Source organism: Crotalus tigris, unplaced genomic scaffold (assembly GCF_016545835.1).
Source record: "Crotalus tigris isolate CLP2741 ecotype Arizona unplaced genomic scaffold, ASM1654583v1 scf7180000017646.2482762, whole genome shotgun sequence".
NCBI lineage: Eukaryota > Metazoa > Chordata > Lepidosauria > Squamata > Viperidae > Crotalus > Crotalus tigris.
In genome coordinates, this window is record NW_024096538.1 from 549793 (window position 1) to 576753 (window position 26961).

Genomic DNA, 26961 nt, shown 5'->3' on the forward strand with positions numbered 1-26961 from the left:
TCCTCAGATCCCATAAGAAACCAGGTTATCTTAAAAAGACCTATTGGATGGCATTTTGCAGTGCAATAGAAGCATAAAAATAATCACATTTTGCCACCTATATGACCAAAGATTAGGCCCTAGTATGAGTTGTACATGGGTTTAGTTGGACTTTGTCTTTCTCCATCAGCACACTAAGTATTTGTTCTGATGCTTCATTCTCAAGGATCTTCAGAAAAACTAAGGACATGCTGGATCCACTTAGTTTCCTGAGAATACTTGAAGATTTCATGAGTCTTGGGTGAGCAGTTAAGATTCCTGAATGGAAGTATTGGCAATTTTGGACAGGATTACATTTGAACACCTCCTAGACTCTAGGTTCTTACTCAACGAACTTTTCCACTAATCCATCTTGTGGTACCAATTAGTCCTTATCTAGTGTTCAGTTCTGCCTGGGATAGGACTGAGAGAAAGATTATTTTTTTACCCAACATTTTGCAAGTGACTTTGGAACTGGTTGTCAACCATTAACTATGAGTGTGTGTCTCATTTTATTTCTGAGAAAAAGTTCCTGAATATTACACCCACAACCTCACCCCTTCAATCTGTTTCTTTTTATCCATTATAATATAAAAGTCTCATTTATTTTATATTCTGTGTATATCTCTTTTGTATCTCTTTAACATGTGTAAAGAAAGTTTTGTGTGCCTCCAAACTAGAAAATTAGAAAATTTAATTTTGGATATTTGTTCAAGAATATTATGGCAGAGATGTTTGTTTATGAATATCATGGCAAGAATTAATTTGTAGTCAATGACTGATGGTGCCCAAGATTTCCCTCCCTCTCTACTATCTCTACACATCTATATTTTTAAAATATAACATTTTATTTATAAAGGAACTGAGAAATTTGCATTGTAATAGTTTAAAGATTACCAAAATATTTATTATTTTATAATATTTCAAGTATTCATATTGTTGTAGTAACATGATGCAAAGAGTCACTTTTTTGAGACTTATGTACTATTTACATATGTAGTAAAATAAAATATAAATCTACTTGGATTTGTTAATTATCACCTACGCAATGCAATGATGACTATTTCTACACAATACTTATCCACCCGAGGCCTTAATTACTATAAATACAAATAATTAAAGGGAATCAGTATATGCAATAATGGAATAAGTAGTTAAGTTTTTCAAATTGAGAAACTTAATGTGACTGAAATACAGCCATAGCTGAGTTGCTGCTCCTATTGTTCCAGTAAGCAGACTTCAAAATTTTATTTTATTTTATCAGGGTACCAATACTAGATAACTACTACCTGGTCTCATTTTTTCTCTTATTTTTTAAGGTGAAAAGGTGGTGGGTCTACAAATGTAAGAAGCCCTGAAGGAAATGAAATATCTATCCAGTCAACTTGCATATCCAGATATGTTAACAAAATCACATTGGTCTTTAATATGGATCACCTGTGATGTAATATAATTCCAGTCTTGATCTTGTTGGACTTCTCAGTAGATTTTCATACCACTATTCATAAAACTACTAAACACCATAGTACTATGGGCTGCTACATTTTTCAGCTGACTACTTTGTTTCTTATTCTTATGTGATGGTTCTGGGATAAACAATCCATCAATATAGGATCAGGGACAATCAGTATAAAGATATTTAATTGTATATATTTTTTAAAAATATTTATTAATCATTTTAAAAAAGAAGAAAAGAGCAATAAAAAGAAAGGAAAGAGAAAAGAAAAAATGATATGGAAATATAATATCAATAGGCATACGAAGGAATTACCAATATTGTACAGTTAATACTGAATATATTGTTGATGAACAATTAACCATAAAAAGGAATATTCATATTAATTTGAATATTTAGATTATTTTAACATGAGAAAGGATTTGAATCTCTGAGCTGTGTCAGATTCTACAATTTGTTGTTATAGAATCTGCCCCCCAAAAGGTAAAATCATAATAGATGATTATGATTAGTTTCTAATTTCCCCTTTGTTTTTCTTTATAAAGATGTAACATTTTGTGTATTTCTGATTTCAGTTCTTTAGTCAACTCTTTCCCCCTTTACAATTATATTTTAAATATTTACATATGGTTAAGTTATGAATTAATTTGATTTGATAAAATATCTATTCTAAGTATATGGTGTTTATTGCATATTTTCCAAGTTAAAGTTCTCAGTCTAATATCTTTAGGAGCGTATATTTTTTTCCAATATGAAGACAACCCAGCTGTATAAAAAAATATGTTATAAAAATGGTGATTAACTGACTCCATTAAACCAGGAGACTGGGATTCTTTTCTCTTTCAGAAAGTATGGATATCTTTTGTTTATACTACAGCATAAAAAATACATTGAAATTAAATTTAAAAAGTGCACATTTTCAATATTTTGACCATTCAGCCATTGGGTAAGCTTGCAACCTATTATCAGCTCAATTTTATCTGTTAGCTACATGCTTTAGTTATTGCAAATTGACATCTGTCAGCCAGCAGACCCTCCAGCAGAGTGAAAAATAGGAAAGTTGACAGAAAGACAGCTGGACAGATAAAAGAGAGCAGCTCTAAGACACATAGATACAAACTGTTGTGATTGGAGCTCTAATGGAAATGAATTAATGTCAATAGTATAGAGAAATGCAAATGGCATTATAAAGAACAAAAACAAATGCTATTTTTAAAGGCATGGGTCAAGATATGATTAGGTCACCTTTTCCTTTCTTCATATTCTACCTATTTAATCCTATTGAAGAAAACTTTAAAATGATACAAAACAGTTAAGATAATCATTAAACTGATTCTCTGAGAATGGAGTCTGACTTGAAAAAGTCTCCATTTCCACAATAAGATAAGGCTTCTCCAAAATTTGGGACCATATGAGATCAGACAGCAGAACTGCATCCTGTGTATAGAGTTCCCTCTTCTGAAGAAGTATAGAAATAAAGTTCATCTATTAGCTAGATTAATAAGAAAGAGTCCATGCTGATCAAATATCAACATAGAAGCTACTTTCTTCCTGTTTAGTGACAGATTAAGAGATATAGAAAGTGAAATTGTATCAGTCTCTCATCTTGTAGATGTTGCATGTTTTACAGTTTAACCACAAGGAAAATATTGATTGATTTGATTTGATCAATAGAGCAACTTTTAAGAGGCTCTTTTGCTCTATTGATCAAATCAAATCAATCAATATTTTCCTTGTGATTGTAGACATGTATAATTTGATCCACAGTATTAAGCTATTCTTAGTTTCTTCAAAATTTAGGAAACATTCTGGTCATTTCTTAAACTCCCTAATTTCTTCTTCCAAATATTGTATAAAACTACACATTTCTTCTTGCCTTTTCTCTTTTATTCATTGTGTGACTTCCAAATATGATATATTTGAACGGAAGATTACCACAGTCTAATTCCCTGGATGTTTTGTGAACTCTGGATCTGCACTTTCAGTGTATCTGAAGAGGATCTTATTGGGGAAAGCAATATTAGTGGAAGTAATAACATTCCTTTATTTAGCTACATCACCATATCATATGTTTGGCATTCATATTTTTTGTGATAGTAGTAATTTGGGATTTTTGACAATGATTCTTTGTAACTTTTGTTGTAATCTTCTGAGAGTCAATCAAGTTAATATCAAGAATCACATTATTATTAAAGAAGAGAAAGGATTGTTAGAAGACAGTGAGATTTAAAGAGGAGAAAACACAGTTATGAAAGGAGGGATGAATGTACATGAAAGATTTTATTATAGTAGCCTGGATAAATTCCACTTTAAATACAAACATTGGAGTAAGTGCACATTCTTATGGCTTGTAGCTCCTCCAGTTGACCTCTTAAGGCATATATATGCACTGATAAAGAAGGAAGATTGTGCATAACTTTTATGTGTATATCTATGACCACACACACAATCAATGAAATACAGTGTTATTGAGTGAAGTTTCTTGTTGTTCCTTCTATGCTCCCATAATTCCAGCTGCTGCTTACAAATCACTTTTTCTACCTGACTTATCTCTTTGATTGTTTGATATTTATTTCTGTGTATATACTACTAACTTATATCTATGCAGTAGTTTACTGATATATACACCAATTTGAATAAATCAGATTTTCTTTTAATTGACATCTAAAGCTTTTAAGTGTGCTATTGGTTATTAATACTTTTTGTGCATGAATACATATTTGACTACTCATATAGTGTAAAAACTACATACTCTTTCATTAATTAGCTTTTAAAATTACTCCTGCAGTGCAAGACAATTCTTTCTGCTTCATGCACCACCATTAATAATCATTCCTGAATTTCTGGCTGCTCTACATAATAATGTATCTAATTCCATCCTAAATAATTGATAAATAGCATAGATTGCATTCCACCCAGAAAAATAGGAAATGCAGACTGTCCACTGAAAGAAGCAGTAATCAACTTTTACAAAAGAATGACTTTAAACCTTTTGTATATTTTATTTTCTACCATATGTAATGTACATAAAGTAGAGATTTAAAAAAAATATTTTACCATTTTTCATAATAGTCATTTCCCATACTTTTCAAAAATTATTTTTATTTATTTATTTACACTACTTCTAACACACTCCAGAGCCAGAGGATATAGCAATATATAATCTATATATCGATGTCTATATCATCTATATCTATATCATCAGTCATCTTCATAAAATCTAAGAATTAAATTGTTGTTGTTGTTGTTGTTAATTGCGAAGTCGTGTCCGACCCATCGCGACCCCATGGACAACATTCCTCCAGGTCTTCCTGTCCTCTACCATCTTCTGGAGTCCATTTAAATTCACACCTACTGCTTCAGTGACTCCATCCAGCCATCTCATTCTCTGTCGTCCCCTTCTTCTATTGCCCTCAATCTTTCCCAGCATTAGGCTCTTCTCCAGTGAATCCTTCCTTCTCATTAGGTGGCCAAAGTACTTGAGTTTCAACTTCAGGATCTGGCCTTCTAAAGAGCAGTCGGGGTTGATCTCTTCTAGGACTGACCGGTTTGAACGCCTTGCAGTCCAAGGGACTCGCAGGAGTCTTCTCCAGCACCATAGTTCAAAGGCCTCAATTCTTTTGCGCTCAGCCTTTCTTATGGTCCAACTTTCACAGCCATACATTGCAACTGGGAAAACCATGGCCTGGACTATGCGCACTTTTGTTGGCAGGGTGATGTCTCTGCTTTTTAGAATGCTGTCTAGATTTGCCATAGCTTTCCTCCCCAGGAGCAAGCGTCTTTTAATTTCTTGGCTGCAGTCCCCATCTGAGGTGATCTTGGAGCCCAGAAAAATAAAATCTGTCACTACCTCCATTTCTTCCCCATCTATTTGCCAGGAATTGAGAGGGCCGGATGCCATGATTTTGGTTTTCTTAATGTTGAGTTTCAAGCCAACTTTTGCACTCTCCTTCTTCACCCGCATCAAGAGGCTCTTTAGTTCCTCTTCACTTTCTGCCATTAGAGTGGTATCATCTGCATATCTTAGGTTGTTGATATTTCTCCCGGCAATCTTAATTCCAACTTTTGATTCATCTAGCCCTGCCTTTCTCATGATGTGCTCTGCATATAAGTTAAATAGGCAGGGCGACAGTATACAGCCTTGCCGGACTCCTTTTCCAATTTTGAACCAATCAGTGGTTCCGTGTTCGGTTCTCACTGTTGCTTCTTGACCCGCATATAGGTTTCTCAAGAGACAAATGAGATGGTCTGGTACTCCCATCTCTTTAAGAACTTGCCACAATTTGTTGTGATCCACACAATCAAAGGCTTTTGCATAGTCAATGAAGCAGAAGTAGATGTTTTTCTGGAACTCCCTAGCTTTCTCCATGATCCAGCGTATGTTGGCAATTTGATCTCTAGTTCCTCTGCCTCTTCGAAATCCTGCCTGTACTTCTGGTAGTTCTCGATCCACATACTGCTGGAGTCTAGCTTGTAGGATTTTAAGCATAACTTTACTAGCATGTGAAATGAGTGCAATGGTGCGATAGTTTGAACATTCTTTGGCATTGCCTTTCTTTGGAATTGGAATGTAAACTGACCTTTTCCAATCCTGTGGCCACTGTTGAGTTTTCCAAATTTGCTGGCAAATTGAGTGTAGCACTTTTACTGCATCGTCTTTTAAGATTTTGAATAGCTCAGCTGGAATACTGTCACCTCCACTAGCTTTGTTGTTGCTCAGATTTTCTAAGGCCCATTTCACTTCACATTCTAGGATGTCTGGTTCGAGGTCAATGACCATCTCATTGTGGTTATCTGGGATGTTAAGCTCATTCTTGTATAGTTCTTCTGTGTAGTTTTGCCATCTCTTCTTAATCTCTTCTGCCTCTGTTAGGTCTCTGCCATTTTGGTCCTTTATCATGCCCATCTTTGCATGAAACGTTCCCTTCATATCTCCAATTTTCTTGAAGAGATCTCTGGTCCTCCCTATTCTGTTGTTTTCTTCTATTTCTTTGCACTGTTCATTTAAGAAGGCATTCTTATCTCTTCTAGCTACTCTCTGGAATTCTGCATTCAATTGGGTGTATCTTTCTCTTTCTCCTTTGCCTTTCGCTTCCCTTCTTTCCTCAGCTATTTGCAAAGCTTCCTGAGACAGCCATTTTGCTTTCTTGCATTTCTTTTTCTTTGGGATGGTTTTAGTTGCTACCTCTTGTACAATGTTGCGAACTTCCATCCATAGTTCTTCAGGCATTCTGTCTATCAGATCCAGTTCCTTAAATCTATTTGTCACCTCTACTGTATATTCATCAGGAATATGATTTAGTTCATACCTGAGTGGCCTAGTGCTTTTCCCTACTTTTTTCAATTTAAGCCTAAATTTTGCAACGAGAAGCTCATGATCTGAGCCACAGTCAGCTCCTGGTCTTGTTTTTACTGACTGTATAGAGCTTCTCCATCTTTGGCTGCAGAGTACATAGTCAATCTGATTTCTATGTTGACCGTCTGGTGATGTCCATGTGTAGAGCCGTCTCTTGGGTTGTTGGAAAAGAGTGTTTGTTATGACCATCGTATTCTCTTGACAAAATTCTATTAGCCTGTGCCCTGCTTCATTTTGTTCTCCAAGGCCAAACTTGCCTGTTATTCCGGTTATCTTTTGGCTTCCTACCTTAGCATTCCAATCCCCCATGATGATAAGGACATCATTTTTTGGTGTTAATTCTATAAGGTGCTGTAGGGCTTCATAGAACCGGTCAATTTCATCCTCTTCAGCACCAGTGGTTGGGGCATAGATTTGGACTACTGTGATATTGAATGGTTTGCCTTGGATTCGAATTGAGATCATTCTGTCATTTTGGGGATTGTATCCCAGTATTGCTTTTCCTATTCTTTTATTGACTATGAAGGCTACTCCATTTCTTCTGAGGGATTCTTGCCCACAGTAGTATACCTGATGGTCATCTGAGTTAAATTCACCCATTCCTGTCCATTTTAGTTCGCTGATTCCTAAGATGTCGATGTTCAGTCTTGTCATCTCTTTTTTGACTACGTCTAGCTTGCCTTGATTCATGGATCTTACATTCCAGGTTCCTATGGAGAAAAAATCTTTACAGCATCGGACTTTCCTTTCACCACCAGATATATCCACAGCTGAGCGTCCTTTCGGCTTTGGCCCAGTCGCTTCATTCTTTCTGGCGCTACTAGTACTAGCCCTCTGCTCTTCCCCAGTAGCATATTGGACACCTTCCGACCTGAGGGGCTCATCTTCCAGCGTCATATCTTTTTTCCTTTTAGTACTGTCCATGGGGTTTTCATGGCAAAGATACTGGAGTGGTTTGCCATTTCCTTCTCCAGTGGATCACATTTTGTCAGAACTCTCTGCTATAACCTGTCCGTCTTGGGTGGCCCTGCACGGCATAGCTTATAGCTTCATTGAGTTACGCAAGCCCCTTCGCCACGACAAGGCAGTAATCCATAAAGAATTAAATACACAAAATCAAAGTCCCACTCAAAATTGCAAGGAGTAAAAGATTTGCTGAAACAATATAGAATATATTATGAATTATAACTTTTATTTCACATAAAAATCATTTGCCAGACCTACAAAGGGTTTAATAATCCAGTTTCATTCATGTTTGTTTCGGCCTTTGTTCCTGTACTGATCTGCAATCATGACTTTATAATCTAATTTAATCTAATCTAATCTAATATATAATATCTTTTCCTTGTGTTTTAAAGCCATATGTTCATGAGAGATTGTTAGATTCGTGAGAAATTGCTAGAAGTTGATTTTACTGCAGACATATTGGAAAATTTATAATTATAACTAAAAATGATACAAACCATAAAAGTATTTCTAAATTTCTTTACAATACTGAAAATGGTTGCTAAGACCAACCTCTCATGTATACTGCTACATTCTACATACATAAATAGATACATACATTTTCAGCCCTATGAGTGGTATATGTCCAGTGGTGGGACTCAAATATGTGAACAACTGGTTCTCTGTGTGGATGCCACTTCCAGAAGTCCAATCTGGGCCTACAAAAAAGTAGCTACCGGTTCTGCCGAACTGGTGTGAACCGGCTGAATCCTACCACTGTATATGTCTTCCTCAATCTCAGGTCCTCTAACAGAGACCTGGGAAATTGAGGCTTCTATGCAGGATCTTAGCTGTTTGTTAATTGGTTTGAGAGATCTTTGATGTTATTCCCAGGATGTGTTGCAACCTAAGCTGTTGTTTCCCAGTTTAGGAGTCCCCTGTGTGCTCCTACCATGACTAAGACACTTTGGCCTTTACTGTCCACATTCTCTCTAGTTCCTCCTTCAGGCCCTGATACTTCTCTGCCTTCTCATATTTCTTCCTGTCACTTGGAACTCCTACACCTATCACTACCTCTATTTTTTATTTCTTGTTTATTATTGTTATATCTAGTTGATTGACTGGTACCTGCCAGTCCATCTAGATCTGGAAGACTCATGGAATTTTAGCCTTGTTTAAGCCTACGAATGTCTGTGGAATCTTCCATCTGGACTTGGCAGGGTCTAGCCCATATACTGCAGATATTCCTGTACACAGTGCCAGCTTTTGGTTGTGCAATTCAGTGAATGCTGTTCCTGCCTGTATCGTACATCCTGCCCCTATCTGTGGAACTATCAATATGGCTTCTTTGCACAGTTTGCACCTTGGGTCCTGTCTGGTATACCCCTACTTCTATGGATCTGATGGCTAGTGCCTATTCTTGTGCTGCTATGATCAATGTAACAGTGCTGTCTTTTAGTTCAGACATTCTAGCCACATCCCCAATGTCTACCATCTTCAGCTATCTCTATGCAGGGTCTTGATTTGCTATAGTACTACCTCTGCTTGATTTTTCTCCCATGTCTGTTACTATCTCAGAAATTCTCTTGGCAATTCACCTTTGAGTGCCAACTTATTTATACATCCTTGGATTCTATAGGCTTTATCTGGACAGGATTTTTGCCACTCATCAAACCATGTCTGTTTATTTTCTTGCCAGGTACAGCTTCTGAGTGTTGGTTTTGGGGTGGAAACCTCTGTACATTGTATGTAACTATTTCAAAAGCCTTATCTCCTGAAGTCATAATCTGTAGCTTAATTTTTACATTGAGGACATACAGCTTTTCGACTCCTTTTGTGTGCTCCCACATTCAGAAAGGGCCCAAATTATTAAGTGTCTGGCTGCAGTTAAAGCCAAGCTTTGGAGTCTCTCATTATCTGATAAGGATTTCATTGGATTACAGGGAGCCCATACCGATTCATCACTGGAAGTTCCCCTGACTCTTTTTCCAGGATGTCTAACTTGTCAATATGAAGATTATGGACTCCCTCAGACCCTGTCTGATGTTGCCACTGAATGCTTGCCACCCAAGCATCCAATTAATACTACAAGTATGAACTGGAGTGTGTTTAGAGTTCTACAGCCCCATGAACAAGGTTCACCTCCCTTCCCCCCTTCCCTGCCCATGAGGATGACACTGCCTCTTAATAACGGGTGTATCTTTTTGGACCAGAAGGGCTCCCTTGAAAAAATTAATTATGTAGAATGACTATCAAATTTGGCAACCTCCCTCTGTACTCTTAAATGTCTTTCGTGGAATATAGCAGGTTGGGGAGAAGGTGTGGTACTATAGAATTTACCAACTATATTCAGGCTTTTGATATGGTTCTGCTTCAGGAGACTTGGGCATGTGATAAGATATCCCTTACAGGGTTTATGGCCACCTCCTTGGCCGCCATCAAACAATCGGCGACGGGAAAACCCAAGGATGGTTTGGCTTGTTTGGTCTCTACCTCTTTAAAGGTGGAGACAGTGGAGCTGTCCCCCTGTGGCTCTTTAGCTAAGAGAGGACGCAGCAAATTGCTAGTGTTTAACATCTACCTCCCTCTGATGGTGAGGCAAGCCAACATGATGAACTGGAGAACTATATTACTTGTATTGAAACAAAATTTCCAGGGCTATACACCCTTATAGGGGGAGACTTTTTTGAGATTTGAGAAAATTTTAATCTAATATATGGGATTACTAATCTAAATAACTAGTTAATTATATCACTTATAATTTATATAACAAATATAGGTTTTATCAGTTTTTTAAAATTAAAATATTTGGAAATTTTAAGAATGTTCTAGATATAAGCTAGTCAACTACAAATTATGAACGTATTACAAATTGTTCTTGCTCCTTCATGATAAATCTTTATATACCAATTTCTCCACTATCCATTCCTGTGGTATACTTTTAGTTTCATATATAGTAGCATAAATATTGCATAAAGATTCTTTGTTTTGGCTTTGGCTGAATTAAATAAAATGTATAGCATCATTTCCACACAAAAGATTTGGAGACTGTAGCTCCAATTCCATCCTTCTGTGTGTCTCTTAATCAGTTATTTGGGTTTAAGGCATAAGAGAAGAGAAAAATTACTGGCAATGGGCACTTTGGGAAAGTTTTCTTTTTTTAAAAAAATATTTAAATGCATTCAAATGGAGAAAAATAATTAGTTTTTGTAAACATTTTATTAATTTTCTAATTTTACAATCATAAATACTTAATAAACAATGTGTTGTCTGGGTTCATTGGTAATTCAGTGGTACATAACTTTCTCAGTCTAGTTCCAATACTACACCATCCAGTGCTTCCTTGATCTGCTCTTCTTCCAGTGGTATGCATTTTTCCACATTGGGAAATACAATTCTTGTTACTGTTAATACTATACAATTAAATATAGACATCTTCTGGAATTATTTTTCTGGTATTATGCATAATATCGATAATGTCAGTTTATAATATCTTTTCTAGCCAAAAGATATCTCAATTGCATTTGCACTTAAAATCCATTTGTTCAATCAATATCCTGTTTTTCTAGTTATAATAATACTTTTATTTCTAACAGTTATTTATTTTCTTAACCATATTCAAACATCTGTTTAATAATATAATATTCTATCTCGGTCACTGATCATTTTCTCATAATAAATTATATTTGGGTAACCAAAAGTTTCCCTTATTCAGAACCTCTTGGCATTTTCATATTTCCCTTCTCATACCAAAATATAGTATTCTAGTTGCATATCCTATCTTTCTAGTTATAGTAATACTTTTATTTCTAACAATTATCTATTCTCTTAGCAATGTTCAAACATCTATTTAATAATGCAATGTCCCATCTAATGGGTCAAAACCTCTATTTTTTCATTCTTACTCTGGCTTTCTTCCTTTGCCAACTAACTTTCCAAGTCAATGCATTTGAATCCTCAAGTAGTTCTTCCTCTATTTTTGTGCATATTGTTTGAAGTAACAAAGGCAATTTGATTAAAGTATTTTGGGAAGAACCCTCGGCCCATTTATATTCATTAAACATCCTCGCTCCTTCTCCAATTTTCCACAGTTCTCCTGATAGCTTTATCTTCTGTTCAATCAGCTCTTCTTCCTTATCCTCAAATGTGTTCTTAGATCTTGACAAGTAAGATATCTTTTCCATTTCCGATATTATCACTGCATCTTCTAATTCTTCATTTGTCTGTGTCTGTCTGTTAATTCCTTCCTTTAGGTCCTCCATCTTTGGATCTGCTTCCTCTAATTTTCCTTCTATTTTCTGGGTTACTGGTTTCTTCTTTGTGGTCATTTTCTGAATTTGTAAGTTTAGATTAAAAAGTTGTTCTTTTATCTCCTTTGCATTATTTTTAGTCTCATCATGAGCTAAGAAAATTGTCTTTTGTATTGATTTCAACATAGAAAGAATTTTTTTCTAAGATTCATCAACATTTTTTTGTTGGTATGTGAAGCTGAGGGCTTTGGAGACAAATGTTAGAGATGGTTTTTTTACTATTTAAGACTATCAGTCCATCTTTAAGTCTCCCCTAAATAAATATAAGCAAAGTCCAGGTTTTTCTGTCCAATGAAAAACATATCTTTTCTGTCGAGTGAGAAAAGACACAATTAAAAGTTATTCATCAATCAAATGTTTATAATCCAAAGTGTTCCATCATCTTGATCAGTCCTGCCTGTTTCTTCTACAGGGGAATAGTTCCATGACACAGTTCTAAAAGCCAGTTAGTATTTATATTCATAATCCAAGAAGCCAATTTCAAAGTAGTTTATTGTCTCTGCTACGGAGATATGCAGCCCAAGAGTTTTTTTTCTTTCTCCAGCTGCAGTTTTTAAAAGTGAAAGTTTCCAGGGACAGCCAAGGTCTTATCTGAGTCTGGGCTTCACGTCAAATTTCCTTTAAGCATAATAAATTGTAGTGCCACTAGATGTCATTAACACCTTCGTCTAGCTTCAAACTTATATTGCAAGCTTTTCAAGTCTCTGTTCTAAAAAAGTCTCAAAAACACTTATAGTCCCCAAATTTCAAAGGTATATCTCTATATTGATTCCAAATTAATCTTATAATTTCTCCATTTTTCCCCCAAGCAGTTTGCTACTTTTTTTTCTCCTGAGGGAATGGGGTGAAAACTCCCTTTCCCTCTCTCATTGGGGAGGATTCTTTGCTTTAGGCTTTTTTTCCAGGAAAAAGTCTTAAAAGTTATAAAGAGAGGATAGAATCTCACCCAGTTTTATCCACATTGTTCAAAAGTTGCTGTTATTTCTTTTGGTTGTCAGCACTTTTGACTGGCTACACAATTGTAGCCAGTCTTTCCCCCACCAATTTGGAGGGCTTCCTCAGATCAAACAGAAGGGCTGCCGCCTCTCTGTGATCAACAAGGGTCTCCTCCTCCTTCCTCGCCTCTCTAGGGTGACTTTTGACCCTTTTTAGGGTCCCCAGCAGGGCAAAATCAAACCCAGAAGATGGAGCCCCATCTTCCTGCACTTGTTACACCACGACATCAAATTGGAAGTCAGGAAAGTTTTCTTAACATTCAGAAAATTGTGACTTTGATTTAAATTATTTGGTAAAGCTCAGCTTTGGTCAATGATTATTGTATATTCCTATTCAAGAGTATAACATATAAAATTTCCAGTAGATTTACACAATCCACAATAGCAACAACAACAGCAATAGCAATAGCACTTAGACTTGTATACCACTCCATAGTGCTTTATAGCACTCTTTGAATGGTTTACAGAGCCGGCATATTGCCCCCAACAATCTGGGTCCTCATTTTAACAACCTCAGAAGAATGAAAGGCTGAGTCAACTTCGAGTCTCACCAGGAATGAATTCTAGGTTGTGGACAGAGTTAGCCTGCATTCTAAACAGTGTGCCAATCAGTGATAGTTTGTCCAAGATGATGGATTTCTAATTATGATGAACTTCAATAACAAACCAACAAAAATAACTTGACAAATTCCATGGGAAGAAATAAAGTAACTAAAGGTTACTTAAAGAATTATTTCATCCCACTGGGATTGGCTTGCCCCACCTGTGCTGGCAGGGAAGCCATGCTGTGGGCCCCATTGACTAAAGTATTCCAGGTTCAGGGTCCAGGAGAAAATCCTTTTCTGCCATGTGCTTCCCCTTTGGAACATCTTGTCCCAAGAAGAAGATCTGCTCCAATCCACCTTCTGCAAGAGCCTAAAAATCTGGCTCTGCTAGCTGGCTTGGAGCTCCAAAGGAGGGATTTCATGTTGAGGGTGGTTGATAGACTAATATCAGATCTTTCCTGCCCCCCTCTCAACCTTCTCCCTCCCTCCCCAATTTTAGCTATTTTATTTTTATACTTTTGTAGTTTATTTATATAGTTTATATTTTTAATATTATAAGTTATGAGAGTTACCCTGTAATAAGATGGATGTCAACTTCTGAAATGAACCTAGCTGAAGCCATCTTTGTTATTCTAAGTTGCCACATAGGTTGGGGGGAAGGGGAAAAAAAAGGAAAATGAAAGTATTGCTAGACAAAACATGAAGCGGTCTCGTGGGAGCCAAGGTTATTCCCACAAGTGTTGGAAGGAGGAACAAGAAGTGTCACAGAACCACCAATTGCTTTCATTGGGTAGCATGATCAATAGCATAGTAGAGGGGAAGGGAGGAGGGTTTAGAGTTGGTTTCACTTTTGACCATGCCAATATTATGTATCTAATAAACAAATAAAAGTTTGAGAAAACTTCAAGCCTCGGAGTTTTGCTTTATTTGGTTTCATCAGTCAGAACCTTGACAATGAGTAGCCAGTAAATTGGATAAATAGATAGATAAATAAGATTAATTTCAGGATTTTCTTTTAAATTCTGCACATTTAAAGGACACGTTTCAAATCAAACTCAACCACTAACATATTGGGATCTGAGTGATAAATAAACTCATGTGAATACATGCAAACATAAACAGTTTCAATCAGTAATTCAGTTTAGACGTAATATTCGCAATGGCTAGTTTTGTAACATCAGACACTAATTCTGTCAGATATACAAGGATCCGGCATCTTTGATTGAGACTTACTTTCATCTCCAGTTTCAAATTCAAACTTCTGACTATAGCCACTGTATCCTGTTGTAGTCCTGAGTCTGATATGAAATATGTACTTGGTGGCTGGTTTGAGACCTGTGACAATGACACTTGGAGCCTTTGACCTTGTGGAAGAATAGCTGAGCTGTTCATTCTCCTGAGGGACAAAAGAAGAAAAAAATGGCACATGACCTTTCAAAATTAAATTTTGTAATTAATGTCAAATTTCATTCATTCAAAGGCTAAAAGCCATCACTATGGGTGTGGCACAGGCTAAGTTTAGCTATATATTAATAAATGTCTGTGTTTCTTATACAGCAAGTGTTGAGTAATTGTGAATTCAAGAGTTAGTAATTAAACAACATAATATGAAATTATTACAAAACTACGTTTATAGAAAATGGTGATTATACACTTTAAATCATGGATATATTTAGATTGCAAATAACTACTAAAAACATAATGCATAAATATGGGAATATTCCAATGTCTGCTACTCACTTCTACCTGCAGGTAGTGCCAAAATGCTGGCACTATCCGTGGGTAGGCCTATGGGTAAAAGAAAGGAAAATTAACTCTGTATTCTTGCTTGTAACTCTGAAATGGGGTTATTATCTTCTTAGATTGGAAATGCATACAATTATCTTGCAGATTTATATTTTATTTTTGAAGCAGCACTGGAAATCAACTCTCTAGGGTAAACTAAAAGCATGTGTATTTTTCATAGGTTATAATGGATTCCCTTCAAAATAAGTGTAACAACAATTCTTGAGTGAAATTATTTTTAGAGGTATTCCAACCATTACCACTGTTGCAAGATTGATAGGAAAAGCAGTGTTTTGTGATTCTTTGAGAATTTCTTTGATTCCTCTTTTGTTCTGCTCGAAGAATGTGAGTTTGAAAAAAACCGTTTCTATACATTTCATTTGGCAACGTCAAACTAGATCATTTTTTGAGTTTGTGAGGCTCTGAGGGATGAGAGATATGGCAAAACAATTTACATGCTTAATAACAATAGCTATATTTTTCCAGTTCATCAAATAATTGCATTTTTAATTTCTTTGTTTTTTATATTTTTCAGCCTTACCTTAACTTCAATATGATAACTAAATCATAATTTTGCTTAGAAAAGAATTGTCATATAAATGATACCTAAGTGCTATCATTTACATTTCAGTTTTTAAAATTCTCAGGGCAACCTAGGGAATTCTGGAAGATGAATAATAAAATATCAAGAAGTACCCACTTGGGAAGGGCTGTGATAAAGCATAAATATAGTGTATTAATTAGGAAAAGGCATTTTATGACTGATGTTTTATATTAGATTTAATAATGAATTCTAAAAAAAAAAAACTCTAGAAAAAAAGGAACTCTCCTCCCACCAAGGGATTCTGTTGTATAGCGCTGCAGGTTTGAAATATGAAGGTCTGTAAATAAAATTGGCCAACTGTCTCTAATCTTATGCAACTAAAGTGAAGATATTTATAGCATGGCAAAGTTTTTCACGCTGCTCCAGAGAAACAGTGCATCATCGCTATCTTAGCAGTATGTAACAACTGCTATATGATTAAGTTGGTGTGTTCAGGGAAAATGAAGCACTGGGGAAGATATTAAATGATCAGTCATGTTCATAATTCAAAAGAGGATAGACAGTTAAAAAAATCCCTGTCCTATAGGGTGTCTTTATTTTGTTATTTATTTTTAATGAAGTCTCCAGCATATTATTACATTTTGCAATAGCAATCCATTGGTAAACTGAACAAGGAAAATATGAAATATTTATGCACATATAAAGAGAGTATACAAACCAGAACATAATAGTATGCTATTCCCAAAAAGCAATTAAATTTTGCTTGCTCAACAAGTGTTAAGCTTATAGTTTCACTGAAAAGCGACCAAACTCTTAAAGCTTATAACCTTCAGAACCCAACATAATATCTATTTCCTACCTTGAAAAGGAAAAAAAATATTAGCTGACACCCTAAGAAAGTCTCATTTTGTTGGCAGATACTGGATCTTTCTACCACAGGGTCCCCCAACCCCAGTTCATGGACTGGTACCGGGCCACGGCATGCTAGCAATCAGTTCACACAAACAAGCAAAGCCCCATCCATGGGATGCAGGCAGCACACAAAACCATGCACCCTCTGATCTGCAGAAAAAACCCTTTCCACAGAAGCGGTCCCTGGTGCCCAAAAGGTTGGGAACCTCTGCTCTAGCAAGTATCCAGACTGATTGCATAACTGAAATTCTTTCATTTTATTGCTTTCATTTTACTTATTAAAATAGGTCTATTAAGCTCTGCTGGGCTTGAAAATCCATTTTGTCTTAAATACCCTGAAAGAGTTAAGATTAAATAAAAAAACAACATAAGGGAAATAAACAAAAAGAAAAACGCATAACATTTCACTTCAACACTCTGATTACCATAATATATCATAATATGCTCAATGTATCCTGTAGAATCCCATCAGCTCACTTCTACAGTTAAACAAAATGTAAGCAAGTCCATTAGACCTTCCTCAATGCAATGACAGTGGGAAACATGACTCATTGAAAGAAAACACTATCAATGCATGCAGTTAAGTGTGAACATGTACTTTCCAAGGTCATTGTAATTTTAACAGCCATATGTTGAGGAGTATATAGTTAGAAAGCTAAGTGATATGATGCAGCACACAGATAAGCATTTTTCCTTGCAGGAATATGAAAGAAAGTAAAATAGTTGAATTCCAACAAAATACTCCCTTGTGTAATTTTTCTGATTCATCTAGCCTGTATTTCAGGATTTAAACTATGTATTTTTCCTCTTTGATGATCCAATTCTTTTCCATAGAAGCTAACTGGCTCTTCACATACTTAAATAAGCATGTATTCTTGCAGATCTCTAAACAAAACAGTTTGTATTCACTTAACTGATAAGGGATTGAGAGTAGAGCTTACTTTAGATTTTCATAGGAACCTTATTTTAGGAGAAGATGGGGCCACAGACGGACAATAACCATATTAGATAATATGCTGACATTAACAGGTGGAGAAGGTTGGAAGGGAGGAGGTTGAAAATACAAATGGTGCTTGATGGCTAAAATGATTGAAATGAACTTAACAAGTGGCTGTTAAAATTGGTCTGTTGATTTTAATAATACCCAGTATGAGCCATCAATCTGAGTCGGATTAAGTTTTGGGAAAATTACAAAAAAAACAAAAACAAAGAATTACTCGGACACCTGCTGAAAAGACTATTCATTGGCTACTTGAAGGGACAAAAAGGACATAAAGAAAATAAACATAGATAATAAATTACAATTTTGAGATAGCTTTCCTCTTTATTTACCTTTGCTTGTACTTTTCCAAATTCTGAATATGATCGAGTGTCACTGTTGCTTAGAAAATGAGTGTTTTTTCTCTTCCTGTCTGTCTGTCTGTCTGTCTGTCTGTCTGTCTGTCTGTCTGTCTGTCTCTGTCTCTCTGTCTCTCTGTCTGTCTCTTTCTTTCTCTCCATATTTTTTCCAGTAATATTTTTTTTTACAAATAAGATTATCCTATTTTAAAATGGTGATAACTAAAGAGTTCCTTAGATGATGATTTATTTTACTGTAAATAGTAAAATTGGTTGCAGGGTACAGAGATCCAAATAGATTTAACATCTTTTCTTTATAGCTATAAGTAAATAATATAGAAAATAACTTTTGTTCCTTGAAATTACTGAATATGTATTTTTCCTTTGAAAATTCTTTATCTGTTTTCCATCCAGAGCTTTAGCATAACTAACTGCCAGAGGATGATGGATTAGTAATACATATAACTGAGTAGGGTCAACTGCAGTTTAATAATATTATAACTGAATTATATAGCAGGAAGAAGAAAGAAGACAAAAGGCAAAATGAACATAAATGAGAATGGAAACAAAATAGACTGCAGGTGGTGCTTCTAGCTTACCATAATTAATAGAACAAGCGATTGTCATAACAAAAATTTAAAAAAAGGTATATTAAAATTTAGATTTTAATTTGAAGGAAGTTTGGAAAGTATTATAAGGTCTTACAAGGTTCAATAGAATGGAAAGGTACAGATTTAGAAGAAATTATAGCTGAAATGGAAATAGCTGAGGTGAAAATATACCCTGTAAAATACTAAAAGGGCTCAAATATTGATTACTCCTTTTCAGCTGTATATATCACTCCATTAATGCCAATTTTCCTACATGAAAGCTTTGGAATCAATATGTCAAATACTAAGTCGTGCATGTTTATGAAATTGCTCCCAAATAATAGAAGTTATGTCATTAATTCCAATTCCCAACGTGGCAGAGCAGTGAAATGAACAAAAGGAGAAAAAGCAATCCTGAAGATAATGACAAACAGTTCCTATAAAATGCTCAAAACACTGCAAGTACTGTTTTAAGATCTTTCACATTAATTATCTAGGTAATCTTTGGATCTTATAAATCTGAAGTTAATTTTTTTCCACTGGATTTAAACCTACCTGTCTGAATTAAACTGGTTATAAACAAACATTTATTATATGGCAATAGGACTTGAAATCCTTTGTGTAAACTACTACTATTATGTTTTTCCACAGTAAATTATCTTTATCTATAGATTTATTGAATATCTCCATAGTTCAGTGACTGGAGATAATAGCTTCTGAAATTAGAAAGCTTCCTCAGTATTTCTATAAATTGTATTACCTTGGAGTAAAACAGCTACAGGAAGTTTCACCTCTTCTAGGATAAAAGACACATTAAAGGGTATTATTTTATTTGAAAATAAATTAGGAAGCCAATCCTTCATACTATGGAAAAGCAATGAGAACTCCCAAAACAAGAATTAAGGCATATTTATCATTTTCTGCTCAGATGGTGAAACTGAGTCTTTTTATCTGCCATATTTTATTACTTTCCAAGAGCATGAATTGGACTTAATTTACACTACAGTTAATGTTACAAGATACTCTACAAACCACTATAAAATTAAATCAAGAGAGCAACTAATGGCAGAGGGATATAGTTGTCAATGGTTTTCTCAATTATAGTTATCAGAAAGATTCAAAACAATTAAAAATAATTATGGTATGGAGCAAAGTAAGACAGAATCTGAAGTACAATTGTGTATCAATAATGAACATGTAATTGCTAAAATGTGCAAATATCATCTTCAAAATCAAATCCAAATCCAAATCCATGGTTTATTTTAAATTTAATTATTTTTGAAAAAGGCATCTCAGTCAGTGGTGAACAGCCAGTTCTCTGTGTGAGTGTTGCTTCCAGAAGTCCATTCTGGGCCTGAGCAACAAAAAATTATCTACCGGTTCTACTGAACTGGTGCGAACTGACTGAATCCCACCACTGATCTCAATGAATGATAGTTGGATATTGACTTATTTCAACATGCCATAACTTTAGTACCGTAGTTCATTCTAGATAATGATAAGGGCTAAGTTAGCTGCTGTGCAGGAGAATAGAATAAATAGAATGTGACTCACTTCTATATTTAAACAAAATGAAAGGTCCATTGGACCTTCCTCAATGCAATGCCAGTGGGAAACATGATTCACTGAAAGACAACACTATCAATCTATGCAGTTAAGAGTGAAAATATACTTTTCTTAACAAATTTGGAGGTAATGCAGAAGTAGGTGACTGAAAGTGATGTAAATAATCTGTTTATTTCAGTCATCTCTGCATATAGTATGCCCAAATTTCAGATGTCTATAGTTTCATGCATAAGCTGATACATGAAATTACATATCAGAAATAACTGAAAATCTTGAAAAAATAAGAATTACATTTTAGTTTCATGTGCTTGAGTGATATTGTCTAGCTGCTTATCCATCTATCCATCCTGTTGGGCCATCCAATTGGAACACTTATCAATGCTGTACATGAGAAATCCAAACAGTTAATGTTTCCACACATTGTAAACATGTCACACCATGGTGTGTCCTTTGTCCACCTTGGCTCATCTTAGAAGCAACAAATAGTTTCTTGTGTAGCTCACAATAGACTCCCAATCTTCACTTTATTTATACCAGGTTTAAAAATGCCATGATTGAAGTAAACAGAGAATATTTAATTCAGGCTACACTAGGGCATATTTATTTCATTACCACTATTTTGTTCTTCATAATAATGACTCTTCATACCATCTACAAATATCTTTGCAAGATATTTGTCTGTCCCACAATAATGATATTTACTTGGCAGAATTTAACAAAATTCCTACATTTAATGTTTTTTGTGATTTAGAGAAGATTTTCTCTAGATCTTGTATTTTCTCTTTTCTAGAATGCCATTGTATGTAAAAACTCCCAGATGCAATACACAACTGCCCACCAAACTGTAGGCAAAATCACCAAAAACTCTCTGGAATCTGGGTGTACACCATTAGGTCACTTAGAATTGTAATTCTAATCTGTCCTCTACATTGGGTGACATCTAGGGGGCCAACAATATGCAGTGTAATATTAAGTCATTTGTGATTTTCTCCATCAAATCTTTTTTTAAATACCACTATGGTTATTACTCTTTAATTAGATAATTTTGCTCCTGAAGGGTCTGGTTTTTCTGGTCTGACATATCAGCAGAACACAATATTAAATTCAATAATCATAAGTAAACTATACAGAATGTGATAAAAATGGATGCATTTAGCCTCTTCCACATTTATATCAGGGGTGTCAAACTGCCGGATGCGTCATGGCGAAACTGCGCCCATCCCATTGCATTTTGTCCATTGCAATGGACAAAAAGTCACGATACGTTGTGACACGTCACATGATGTTGCAAGTTTGACACTCCTGATTTATACTAATTGGTAAAGTCTACAATGATTATGGCATTATATTTTGTTAACTGGGCTTAGTTGGGTTGTGAATTTGCACAGTAGGCAAATGATTAAGTTTTCTTAATAAAACAAAAAGGTTTGACTTGAAAAAGCAAGGCGATAACTTATTTCTCTTTGTCCTTCATTTATTATTTTTAACACCCAATATTATTCATATGAGACAAACAAACCTAAATTTGTATAAATATTTTCCATCTCTATATTCTTAGCAGAAGCAACTTTTCTTTTATAACTTTTTAATATTATATGCTACATCATTTTTCGGTCTTCTTCCCTAACTTTCTATTTGCATAATTGGGTCCATGACAGTGTGTTGAATTAAGTTCTAGACTGAATAGTATTTCACAAATAATTAACACATTTGCTTTTTGTACATTGCTATACATAGCCAAGGGTCTGAATACATATAAAGGTTTATTTATGTGCATGTAGCTTATATTAACTAGTACAGATTTTGCTGGTGTAATAAACTGCATTGTGAATTCGTGAGTGTTAAGTAATGGAAATCTATATTTACACAACAATATGTCTGACATTATTTCATTTCTAATTTGCTTGAATATGCCTTAAAGGACATGATATCTACCATTGACAAAAAGCAAGGTATTTTTATTCAGAAATCTTTTCATTTTAAGTCACTGATTAAGATACATTTAGTTTATATAAGGTCCCTGCAAATATAAGATTTATTTATTTGTTTGTTTATATTTCATATTTCTAGATTGCCCATCTCCCTCAGAGAGATGTTGTCAACTGAGCCAAATATTTACTATAACTTACATATGTTTATCAGCAGCAGATGTATTCCTCCAGAAGATTATAACACTAATAACTGCTCAGAAGAAATACAAAAGGATAGTCTGTTAACTGAACTGCTCTAAGAAAAGCGGACAGAAAGGACACTTCAAAATCATTAGCTACATACTGTGATTTTGTTTCAAGATGGTTTTGAGTCAAAATGAGCTCAAGAAATGAAAATTCCAGCAGCCCCATTGTGGGGATGGGAAAGACTCCTAAACAATATGAGATTATAATGAGGGATAGTTGAGAAAGAAGGACAAGAAAATACTGAATATCGTATTTTTTTGTAGTCATTCTTAATCACACAAAGTTTGGAAACTCTGCCTGACTCTGTAAAACAGCTCTGGGTTGAATAGGGGATCACAGAGGATTGAAGTTGGGAAGAGGAAATAGGAAAATATATTTCCATTGGGTATTTAAGTTCATTTAAAAATGTTTGTAATTTTATATTTTATTTTATATTATGTACTCTTTTAAAACTGTAACCAGCTCAGAATCTTTTTGGAATCAGACACCTCAAAATCAAACCATCCCATGCTGTATTTTGATATATGTTGGTGTTTACTTCTTGTATTTTTTTAAAAAATACTGTTTGCATCATAGACACATAATTAACCTCTATATAATATGTGATCTACTTTTAGATTCAAATTAAATATTTGTATTTATTCAAAACAATAAAAAACAGTAATACTCAAATCTGTTTTACAGAGACTTCCTACAAACTGGTGGTCTAATACAATAGCCAGTATACACAATCAGCATGGCTGTTTGCTGATATTCTGGGTGTTATAATGCCAACTTAGTTTAGGAAGACTGATGTGTATATATCATGGACTTTTTTTTCAACATTGGAGTTGAAAAGCAACAATAATGATCAGCACTATCTGTTTTGTTAGAATTAAAAGACATGTCATATTTCAAAAGCACACCTATAGTTTTAGCAGTCAGAATAAAAAAAATAATTTTAAATTATTTCTATAGTGTGACATATTAATATCACAAATGTTATGTTAACTGATAACAAGTTGTACATAAAACTAATAATTAATTTTCATTGCCAGTTTCAAGTGGTTAAGATGCTATTTCTTTTTTCAAAGTGTGTGATATTTTGCATGTCATGAAGTCATGATTGGAACTTTTTACTATAAACTGAGTTCACCACTGAGCAGACCCACTAGAACCAGGTTGTCAGTTGTACAGCCAAACCAAAGTAAGAATTAATTTCTTAATGAACAAGATCTAAAATGAAAAAAAAAACCCTAAAAATATCAGCTGTCTGGAAAGTGAATCTGTCAATTAAAATGCCAATTTTTTTGGCATAAAAGTAAATAGCTATAGGCTATACTGTACGATGATGTACAAAAAGGGGGAAATGTTAGAATAGGAGGCTGATTCAAGGGTTTTATTTTATTGTAGTCAAGACCTACTTTCTCATAGTACTTGATCTCGTAGTCCAGAATGGCTCCATTAGGAAAAGCAGGCTCTTGCCATGAGAGGGCAATGCTGTTTTGAGAAGCCCAGTCCTTCCTGACCATACCTATCAAGGAGGGTGCTGAAAAGGAAAAGGATAACTCCAGGTTAAAGACAATGCAGTGTACTTAAACCATCATAAGGAGATAATTTGGAATAATGTTTCATGACTTGATCAATGGATCCCTCTTTTCAAAACTAAATCAGTGGTGTTAGGAGCATGGCACATGAAAATCAAGATAATGATTGCATGTGATAAAAGCCCCAACTCTTTGTACACATGTGTATCATCAAAATATGTTCATAAGGTGGGTTCTTTCACTGCAGGATTCATAATATTCTCTGGATTATTTTGTCCCCACCGCTCTGCATTAGTAAATCTTAGTACTTTAGATTAGCACTTCTATCAAATCTATCTGTTCCTCATTAAAATCACTATGTCTTTTCCTAGGATTGGGTGGCTGTCACATGATTATGGGGAAAAAAATGAGTCCACTTTAAAAAGTTGGAGATATGTGCTATATTCATAGCTGGTATGCACCAAAGTTTTTTTGGAAGCAGATGCACCACTCTAATAAATGTATTATTAAAATTAAATTCACTTAGAAATATGTTGAAATGGAAACCAATAGTTGTCTCTAGTGTGGAATGGTTATAATTATAGTATTTCTTATTTCAGTGACCATAAACATATTAAATGTTATTCTGTAGGAAGATTTTATAATGAAACTTAAGAGCTACTGCCTCTTCTGGACATTTTTTCAAATAATGGAGCGAATTATAATTGTTCATAATGCTAATCTTATATATCAGCAACAGCATATGAAAACAACTGATGTAGCAGATGCTATATAGGACTCAAAATTCCTACAGAGCCTGATCTAGAAATGTGGATTTTATATTGATATCTTCTATACATAAGACAATTACATTTATTTTTTATAATTACTATGTAAGTAACCATGACACAGGATATACACAGAGCAAAATAAGAAATAACCAAGTTAATATAGAATGTTTGCCAAATGAAGATAACCTGTTTATAGTCAACACTTTCTAACTTCAAGGCTGCAACTGTCAAAAAGGGATCAGTTAAATTTAGTTAAACAGTATAATTGCTTAATAGATTCAGCTACAAGGAAAAATATCCATAGGGAATGAAAATGAAGAAAAACTCTATAAACGTTTATGAAAAATGGAGAAAATGTTGGAATAAGGGTAAGGAGCCTATAGCTTTCCAGATGCTATTGCCCACCTGCCTCAACTAGCATGGCCAATGAGAACTGGTTAGCAACATATTCAGGATTACTAGTTCCATTACATGTTTCCATAATGATCCCTTAGGACAGGCATGTCAAATTCATGATGTCACGTGATGTTACGTGACATATTGTGACTTTTCCCCCATTGCTAGCAATGGGGTGGGTGCAGTTTCGGTGTGATGCATCTGGCGTGTGGGCTGGCAGTTTAACACGCCTGCCTTAGGCTATAACAAAGAGAAAGCTTGTAACATTGTTCTTTCATGTTTGCTTTTCCTGAAATTTATTTAGTATTATTTATTTTAGTCTAGAATATGCATTGTAAAAAAGAAATTGATAATACATACAAGTTGCATTCAAGTGTATTTTGCACATGCTACTATTGAATATTACATAAGCTGTTGCATTTTAGCACAAATTATGAAATACAAATATTTTAAATACAACATTTGTAACATTATCGTGTTTTGTGAAGTATCCATGTTGTCACGTGTATACTGTATGTGACTGAAATAATTTTATAACACTACACACATGTATGCATAGATGCATAGATACATAGACTCTTATTTATTTGTAATTTGTACAAATTCTATTTCTTAAAATATTGAAAACTCCCTTGGATTTACTTCAGAAGTTTGCATGTAAATATTTAAACAAATAGATAAACAGATTTCACAACAAGCTTAGGAAAAATACTTTGAAAGATACACTTTGAAAGATACTTTAAATATTTTATGCAAATTAATTAGACTAATAATTGTCTAATTTTGTTTTTAATGGGAGATATTTTTTTTAGAAAATAGATATATTTAAATAATAAAACATAGGAATCAATATTAAAAAAACCCAACAACTTCCAATGCCTCATGTACACATATCTCACACAATTACTTTTGTTCTCTAGCATGAGATGCTAAAGGCAAGTGCTTCTTTTCTCTTAAATGCTCCAGTCACAGAAGAAAATATTTCTAGGAAAGGTATGTGGCTGATAAAGGATTCTTTGAAACCTAAAGCAACCAATTTTTCTCCAAGGATGTAACTCATTTAAACAAAATAGATACAGTTGCAGGTTAACATGAAGCAAAGCAGTGCAGCTTCCTCTGTTTTATTCTACCTCACTTGGCTAATGCTACCTTCAAAACAACTGTTTGCTAGTAGTAAAGAAGATGACAGAGGTTCTGCAAGAAAACATTAAATTTTATATAGGTTAAGGCAATTTTTGCAAATGTAATACCTATTTCCATCCAGAATTTAATTGCTTCCTTCACTTGTCAACAATTCTGATTTTTATTTGTACAAAATAAATAGGCTGTCTGTAAGCAAGAAAATAAATGGACACAAATGAAACACTGACAGTCGACCATCACAAACTATTTCAGTTTACTATATCTTGCAATGACCTCAAACTACTATAAATAAATAATCTTTCAAGGAAGATTTTTGGGAAACTTGAATTTATCAAAACTTTTCATTCTATTCAATTTAGACATTTCCTTGTATATTGTGAAGATGTATTTCTATGTTATTATACAGATATTTGGGTGCTTTAATTAGAAATAAATTGCTTTGACTATCTGATGTAGAGGACTTTAAGAGCCCTTAGTTATTTCCTAATAAATAGTTAATATCTAAGTTTCCATAACACTTTTTGTTGGTTTTGTAGCACAACTACCCCCATGGAATTTGTTACCTTGCTGTAGCCATCTGCCAGCTCAC

General features: G+C 34.5%; 1 protein-coding gene across 2 annotated transcripts in view; it reads right to left on the reverse strand.

Annotated features, from left to right (window-relative positions):
• EPHA6 (EPH receptor A6) overlaps window positions 1-26961 on the reverse strand; it is a 429534-nt gene that overhangs the window by 110784 nt on the left and 291789 nt on the right. For both annotated transcript variants that reach the window (XM_039335687.1, XM_039335688.1), the window contains exons 6-7: window positions 23941-24065; window positions 14859-15021 (exon numbers count right to left, since the gene is read on the reverse strand). In XM_039335687.1, coding sequence (XP_039191621.1) covers window positions 14859-15021; window positions 23941-24065 — 288 coding nt within the window. The remainder of the gene's footprint in view (window positions 1-14858; window positions 15022-23940; window positions 24066-26961) is intronic.